The 8,438-nt window shown below is 42.7% G+C and overlaps 1 protein-coding gene across 2 annotated transcripts; it reads left to right on the top strand.

The window, feature by feature from the left end:
* Positions 1-662: 662 nt before the first annotated feature.
* On the top strand, positions 663-7,710 carry agpat9l (1-acylglycerol-3-phosphate O-acyltransferase 9, like). Of its 2 annotated transcripts, XM_083644013.1 has the most exons (14): positions 663-696; positions 1,156-1,356; positions 1,531-1,597; positions 2,640-2,788; positions 2,915-3,060; positions 3,141-3,215; positions 3,686-3,775; positions 3,875-3,968; positions 4,072-4,187; positions 4,594-4,649; positions 4,852-4,937; positions 5,032-5,160; positions 5,930-6,009; positions 7,036-7,710. In XM_083644013.1, the coding sequence occupies exons 2-14, from the start codon at positions 1,213-1,215 to the stop codon at positions 7,139-7,141; spliced, it is 1,338 nt and encodes a 445-aa protein (XP_083500139.1). In that variant the 5' UTR covers positions 663-696; positions 1,156-1,212; the 3' UTR covers positions 7,142-7,710. The 2 variants fall into 2 exon arrangements, with proteins under 2 accessions (XP_083500139.1, XP_083500140.1); XM_083644014.1 differs by lacking the exons at positions 1,156-1,356; positions 1,531-1,597 and having other exon boundaries at positions 677-696.
* The last annotated feature ends 728 nt before the right edge of the window (positions 7,711-8,438 follow it).

The raw sequence follows: 8,438 nt of genomic DNA, 5'->3' as shown, positions 1-8,438 counted from the left end.
CCCCTAGCGCCGGGCCTGCAAGGAGCCGGGATTGTGATCCTGAAAGATGTCTGGATTAGATTCAATCCCAGAATGAATTCATTTCTTATCATTCCCAGAGACGAGACGTTACCCAAACTGACCCCTTCTGACCCCCACTGTTACAGTAATGTGCAACAGACTGTGAAATGTCTGATCCTGAAATAATAAGGACCTTTTGTTAGTCTCAGGTGGGAGACAGAGGCTTTTACACAGGGAGAGGGTTGCAGCATTCCTCATATAAATTCCCTCAGTTGTGGTTAATCATGAGACATCTGAGGGGTTTGGACTGTTCAAGTCACTATTATTTCCCCAAACTGCTTCAGGTTTGGTTTTTAGCAGTGACTGGTTCTGAGGTAAATCAGTTGGCCTGGAGAAAAAAATTATTAGAGAACTATGTTAACAAACCACAGTAAGTTGTATATTAATTATGGTGATGGTGAGACGGTGACCTGTTTACCTACCTGTAGGTAAAGACTGACAGCAGTTGAATCTGACTCGCCAAGCTCCCAGGTCCACGTGTCGGTGTTCCCCCCTCTGGCCACAGAGAGGCGCTGTTGGGAGCAACTCAGTGAACTTTGCTCTACAGCTGCTGTAGTAAATTGGCGTGATTACTCCTTCTGCTCAGTGCCTTGAGTTGTTCCTGAGGAAGCAAGGGCATGGACTGAAGTTTGACAGGTAAGCTGGTCTGACGTGACATAAAACAAGCGTGCTAAAATAGAGGATTAAGATCAATCTGAAACATGTAGTCTTATAAGTCCAAGTATTATTGTGTTTTATTTGTGGAGATGTTTAAATTGGCAAGTTTACATTACCGTAAGTTCTGATCGTAACGTTGACATTTTTGGGGGCGGAGTCTGTGTGTGTAGACTTGTTCTGGCTGTAACACAGGCTGCTGTTGAAGCTGACTGTTTCAAGACTTCGTTATTTGGTCCATTTGTCATTGTGGTTGTTGTTGTTACTGACCTTCATACACTACTTTTCTACATACATACTTTTCTCATGTTTTTTTTTTTTTTTCTACATCTGATATTTGTTTTCCCACATTGCAGGGAGCTGTATAGGATTTGATTTGATTATTTGATTATTTCTTTTATTATATGAGCTGATGCAGAGGACTACCCCTTTCCCCCCCAGGCACCAGACTAGTTTGTGCCACAGGGCAGCATTTGCACACCCCCTTGTTGCAGAGAGATGGAGGAGTACTGGTCTATTGCCCTGTGGGCACTGACAATTTGGCTCTACCTCGTTGTTGCCCTCATCATGGTGCCAGCCATGTTCGGCTTCTCGCTGGGCATCTCTGAGACCTACATGACCATCCTGGTCAAAACCTTGGAGGTAGGCTAAACTGTCATTCAAACTCTTGTGTTTCTCACAGGTGCATTGAGGTTCATAGCTATTCTGATCCTCATTGAGTGGTCTACATAAAACATTAAAGATGTCAGACATGATATGCAACACAACTGACAGTGGCAGATCATCATGCATGTCTCCTGTCCCACTCATCCACAGTGGGCCACTCTGAAGATCCAGAAGGCAAATGCAGAGGATCGTGCACTTAAGGCCTCTGCATCTAATGGTGAGGCCTTTAGAGTGTATTTTGAATTGTGCTTTGGATTGTACCGTGCCAGGAATCCTCTGTTTGGTGCAGCCTCTGTATGGTATCGTACGTGGCTCAGTGAATTGAGAAAGTTTATGATGGCAAGGTAAAGTTACTCCGGAAACTTGCCCTATCTGACAAGACGCAATTACTCAACACTTATCAGTCACTAGGTTATGGCCAAAGCTAAACAGGGTGATATCCCCGCTGTAGCACACACAGATGTTAGTTGTGTCAGCAAGTAGTCCAAGTCCAAAGTATGTCAGTGTTATATTTTCAAATGTGGACAATGAGTGTGAGCAGAGGAAAGTGCTTCATAAACAAAGTTTTGATTGAATATTGAATTACAGTCGATCATTCCAGGTTTTGGACTTTGCTCCCACACGATCAGATACTGTGGAGCCTTCCCAGCTGATGCCAGCTCAGCTGTTCTGAGATCTGTTAAGACGGCAGTGTTAGATCTCTCAAGGGTCCACTTTCACTACTTAAGACTGCTCTGTGATCAGCTCTCTTCTCATCTTATCCTGGCTGGGGTATTTCGGGTCAAAAAGTGGAAGGACATTCTTTGGGTGTGGTGTTGATTAATTTTGACAGCTCCTAATTATGACCAAAAATGTCATGTTTCATGTTGGATGTATCATGATGAAATTTATCAATGAAGACAAACCTGCCAGTTTCCAAATGACAACATGTTGTTATATGTACTGTAGGTGCTCATGCTGCCAGACCTTCCTCTTCCGCAACTCCAGAATGTTTTTATAATTGGATTTATTTTTGATTATATCCTCCAAGAAACACATTCCTGAATTAACTTAGTTTGTTTTTTCTCTCCTGTTGACATTCTGTCTACTCACAGTATCATCAAAATCCTAAAATATGTGGCAATCCTGATTTATCTTTTAGATTACCAGGGAGATCAAATGTCTGGGGTTGATTCTGTCTGTCTGTCTGTCTGTCTGTCTGTCTGTCTGTCTGTCTGTCTGTCTGTCTGTCTGTCTGTCTGTCTGTCTGTCTGTCTTAGTTCTCATCCAGAGGGACGATGGCTCTATGGAGAAAGAGTTTGAAGACCTCAGACGAAGTCGACCCAAACCACCAGAGGGCGGCGATTTCACACTCAGTGACTCTTTCTATTTCTCCCGCCGAGGGATTGAGAGCATTGTGGAGGATGAGGTGCATTGTTTTACTTTCTACTATAGAGATAAGACGGATAACATGATGATTTTTTTTTTTTTATGTCCATGTGGTTGATTCTAGAATCTAGTCCATAAAACTACTGTAACTGGCCTTTGACACTAGGTGACCCAGAGGTTCTCTTCAGAGGAGCTGGTGTTGTGGAACCTGCTGACTCGCACCAACAACGATTTCCAGTATATCAGTCTGAAGCTAACGCTGGTCTACGGCCTGGGCGTCATTGTGAGATACTGCATCCTCGCCCCACTGAGGTACAGAGACACTATAGGCTATGTATATGAGTGTTTGATTTTTCAGCAGCAAAAACTGAGTGTGTCACACTCTCTTCTAGGATCACCTTGGCCACCATTGGCCTCTCCTGGCTGGTCATAGCAACATCTGCTGTTGGACTACTCCCCAATTGGAGGTGACTACAAATACTTATTACACGGCCTTGTTGAATACTCGATTCTGATTGGTCAATCACTGCATTCAGTGGTCTGTTATTTCTTTATAACGGACCACTGCTAGGTATATCAGCTATCAGCTATTAGCTTTAAATAGAGAGCCAAAGTCATGCCCACTTCCGGGTTAGGCATACGCACCAAGAGATTTCATCTGCCATTTATTTTCCCATAGACATTTCGTAAAATGCTTATAAAAAATAGTTTTACTTGGTCAAAGCAAACGATTTGGCAATATTTATAAACAGGAGAGACCATAGAACATTTCACTCGGATCAAAACAGGGTTTTTGTTTTGTTTTTGTTTTTTAAGTTGGATAACATGGACGTAGACTGCAACTTGACTTGTCAAGTACAACCGTGAGGTTGATGTGAACCATACAGATTACTCCTTCATTTTGCACTTGTCTATTTCTGTGTGTGTCTGGTTTAAGGATGAAGTTCTGGCTCAGTGAGTGGGTCCATGTCATGTGCTACAGGATCTGTGCTAGAGGACTCTCTGCCACCATCCACTATCACAGCAAGTAAGCCAACCCTCACCTTCCTCTACCTACCTCAACAAAGAGAAATAATGACCATATCCTCTTATATTGACCTCATGTGTTTAATGTATGTAACTACAGGGAGAATAGACCCAAAAAAGGAGGAATCTGTGTAGCCAATCACACCTCCCCTATCGACATTGTGATTCTCTGCAATGACGGATGTTACGCTATGGTATGTGGTACCAACTCCAGCCAGAACACAACAGATAGATAGATCATACCTTTTAGTTTTCATACTAAACCATATTGTGTGATTGTTACCATGTCTTCCCCAGGTGGGTCAGGTGCATGGAGGTTTGATGGGAGTATGCCAGAGAGCCATGGTTAGGTCCTGTCCTCATGTCTGGTTTGAGAGAGCAGAAATGAAAGATCGCCACCTAGTGGCCAAGAGGTCAGTCTTCAGCCCAGCTTCAGTACATGCCTCTGCGACACGTGCGTGTTATTACAAGCCCAAACAGTGAAATAACAGATTGATCCACCTCACTTATTTTTCCGTTTCTCCTGCTGCGACAGGAAAGCAGGTTGGCATTTTCCTGCCAGTAAAATCTTCCGTAGAATGTCTTCATCTCACATTACTCCAACAAGCATGGATATGCCAGTGGAAAGTTGCTAATGAATGCTGACTCGTATAGTTTGATTTCCACTATGTCATTGTGTCACATCTTTACCCAGACACTCATGCTGAAACTATGAACTTCCCAGTTGTGAAAGCACATGATTCCGGGATCCAAAACATTATGACTATACTTGGGTAGTCATAAAATAATTTCCATTGACAATGTGCCAATTACTTCCAGGTTAAGAGATCACGTTAATGACAAGACAAAGCTTCCCATATTGATCTTTCCAGAGGGTAAGTGTCACCATGTACAGTACAATGATAGACACCTTCAAACAGACCAATGTTAGTCTTTATATCATGAAGGATGTGAGTCAGTGAGTGTTGTTCTCTTCAGTGAGCAGTCTGCCCACTGAAAGGTTACAAAGGAGCAGCTATCATTTTCTGTGGTTTTGGAAAACAGCTAACCTGTCCTGCTGATCTCTGCTTTCCACAGGCACCTGTGTCAACAACACATCCGTCATGATGTTTAAAAAGGGCAGTTTTGAAATCGGAGGAACAATATACCCGGTGGCCATTAAGGTATTTCTCTGCACATTGGCTCATTTCCGTGCCCTCTGGCTTGCATGTTTCAAAATGTTGTGAGCTTTTATTTGTATTTGAACTCTCTCCTCAGTATGACCCTAAGTTTGGAGATGCCTTCTGGAACAGTTCCAAGTACAGTATGGTCAGTTACCTGCTGAGGATGATGACCAGCTGGGCCCTGGTCTGTAATGTGTGGTATCTGCCAGCCATGCACCGGCAGGTGTGTCTGACATGTGCTCATGCACGTGACCACATGCATCCACGTGTGGTCGTGTGTACACCCCTCAAGTACCACTCCCACCCCTCCACACACACACACACACACACGCACCTACCTTTCGGTCTGAAAAATTGTGAGGTATCGTCTTTCCTTTGAAAAGAAATATACCATACAAATATATTTCGTAATATTATCACTGCCTGTGTAACCTGCGTTGTGTCGACCATGTTTGGGGCTTGCACAGGGGTGGAGCGGGATTCAATCCACCGACCTCCCGCTTCCAAGGCGCACACACTAACTACTATGCCAAGAGAGCTATTGCTCCCTTGGCGGAGCTGGTTAACAGGCCTTTATTATGGGGAGTGAGTTTAACTAACCTACTCGCTCACTACTACTCGGGACTCACGAGGACTCACAATCATTCGGTTACGCTTGAGGCCACATTGTTTGCTGAATGAGACATTTCTGCGCTTGTACATTATAGTTTACATTCACATATCGAAATGGTAATTGGCAGCAGTGTTTAATGTTAATGAATAACGCTGTTTTAACACTTAATATAACTTTACGATTACGCTGCGTAATCAAATATTTTGTTAAGCGTCACAGAAAAAAACTCAAAGAACAGTTCAAACTGAGTTCAATTATTTTACATCAATTACCAATCTATTGTTGTTTGAGTGACTGTTGAATAGTTAAATCTAGGTAGGTTTGTTCCTTTGAGACGTAGAGGCAGTATTGAATATATTTGTATTTAAAAAAATGACAGGAGGGGGAGAATGCTGTCCAGTTTGCCAACAGAGTGAAGTCAGCCATCGCTCACCAGGGTGGACTTCTGGATCTGCAGTGGTAAGACTAAACTTAAGGTTATGAATAAAACCCCGGTTTTATGAATAATATGAGTGAGATGACTCACTATGGGACCAGATCCTCTCTGGCCCCTTGCCAGAAGCACATTTATTATTTCTACACCAAATATCCATATTCTGGTCAGAGGAATAACATTTTTTCCTCCCTCCACTAGCCCCACCCTATATATGGGGGCGGCGGAGCGAGATAACCCCATTCTTGATTAGCATTCTTCTCGCCCACCCTGGTGTCTGGTGAGTCATTTGACTCATATCATTCATAAAACCGAGGTTATTTTCATACGTTTTATTTCTAATAATTGTGAGATGACTCACTATGGGATGTGGGAGCTCTCGTATGCCAGATAGCTCATCGCTCCGACCTGAAGGGAAGTTGCCAGGCTTCTTAACTGTGTCCCACGCACGGGGGCGGGGCTGAGACGTCCAGCCTATAGAACGCACTCCAGGCTAACCCTCACTAAAAAACCTTATTCCTCTGACCCAAAAATATGGATATTTGGTGTAGATATGTGCTTCTGTCTAGGGCCCAGAGAGCATCTGATCCCATAGCGAGTCATCTCACGATTATTAGAAATAAAACTTCATTTCTCAGTGATGTGATTTTTCTCTTTTTGAAGTATTTCCCATTCTTTTTAGATACAATATTTTAACACATACTACAATGCACACACATGTACATAATAAATTGTACTTCCACATCGTCGCCACTGGGTGAAAACCTCGTAATCTCCCAAATTTCAACTTTTTAGACACTTCAGAAAATATTGACCACCCTGTATTTTTGAGTTCATCCATTGGCTTTTGAAAATATTCCATGTAATCCATGAACTGAAGTAAAAAAAAAAAAAAAGAAAGTTTGTATGACAATATTGGTAATATGGTACAATAGATTGTATGTGGTTGATTGATTAACACCATGCTTGATGTGGAGGCTTTACTGTACAGTATGTCATCACTCCCCCTGTCAAGTAGCTTGCCCAACACTGCCCCCTGTGTGCCTCTATAGGGATGGAGGACTGAAGAGAGGCAAGGTGAAGGAGTCATTTAAAGAGCAGCAGCAGAAGCAGTACAGCAGTATGGTGGTGGGAGAGGACAGCAGCAGCAGTGAATGAAGGCCTCTCTCTCTCTCTCTCTCTCTCTCTGTCTGTCTCTGTCTCTGTCTCTCTCTGTCTCTGTCTCTCTCTCTCCCTGTCTCTCCCTCAGTATGATGGACTGTCTCTTGACCAAGTAGCAAAATATACACTGGAAAAAGCCTCTGTGCCTCACTGTGGTCTCACTAACCGGACCAGATCAGGATAAATGGACACAGACTGTGAAACATTAGGTAGGCCTAAGGAGGAGGCATGGGTCTCATTTATGCACATAAAATACAAGTGCAATTGAACTGCATGGTTGGAGAAGAGGAGCAGACTGTGAAACGGGATAGCTCTGTGTTAACTGCTGCTGTAGCTGCTGCTGTCTCAATTGAATTTTAAAGGGATGCTGACAAAACGCACTGGATGAAAATGGATGATTGACATTGTGAATCCTTCAGCCACTGTGATTGCAGGCGAATGTCAGAGAATTGTATTCAACCAAAGACGACAGACACAGCGAATGGAGAGAACAAACGGATGACTGCTACAAGCAGGTCATTCATTCATGCACTGAATTATTTTTTAAATAAATATTCATGTAACTCCAGTACTCATTGTGATTATGCAAAAGGAACCTGGAGGTCTTTTGCTGTTGTAGGTTTTGGAATTATTGCACTAATGGTGGCACACGATTATTTGACATTAGTTACAAACTCTGAAGCATCGAGGGAATTCTGTTTTAAGCATTTAATTAGTAGTTTTATATCCTGTAATTGTGCCGAGTTTTACTGCAAACCATTTGATCTATATTTTGTTTTAACACTGATAGATACTATAAAACATACTTATCAAATAGAAACTACCGTATTTGAGCAACCTTTTCCTTGACAAGCTGTATCAATTGTGGGAACCCCTTAATTTTGTTTACACAACTCCTTACCATTACCAAGGTAAAGGGTGAACACACAGGCAGAGACAAGGGTTTGGCACTTGAATAATACTAATTATAATGTTGAGTGTTAAAACCCTATGAGTCCTTATGAGATGTGTTGGCTTTAAAGGAGACGACACGTTTGAGACTTTGCAGGTCTCCCTTCACCGGACACTTTGCCCGAAGTGTCACTTTTACTGCCTCCGTTCCTCTGGGTGTCCTCATCTTTGGCTCCTTAAATAATTGAAAGAGGGATTGATTACAGATTCACTGGTGTGTGCACATTGAAGTCATATTTATATTTGTTCTCAAAAAGAATTGTGTCCTCACCATCGTTCTCACAATCAAGGGGAAGATCTTGCCTGTGTCCTGTGTTGTCCTGTGTTGCATTCAATCACATAA

Source organism: Poromitra crassiceps (assembly GCF_964638095.1).
Source record: "Poromitra crassiceps genome assembly, chromosome: 10".
Classification (NCBI taxonomy): domain Eukaryota; kingdom Metazoa; phylum Chordata; class Actinopteri; order Beryciformes; family Melamphaidae; genus Poromitra; species Poromitra crassiceps.
The sequence above is the reverse complement of the archived record's forward strand: the minus strand, read 5'-3'. Positions and strand labels throughout refer to the sequence as shown.

Coding starts and splice junctions, on each gene's coding strand:
- agpat9l (XM_083644013.1), top strand. CDS start 1,213: ATGGAGGAGTACTGGTCTATTGCCCTGTGGGCACTGACAATTTGGCTC. Junction 3,061..3,140: donor TGCATCCTCGCCCCACTGAG/GTACAGAGACAC, acceptor ACTCTCTTCTAG/GATCACCTTGGCCACCATTG. Junction 6,010..7,035: donor GGACTTCTGGATCTGCAGTG/GTAAGACTAAAC, acceptor GTGCCTCTATAG/GGATGGAGGACTGAAGAGAG.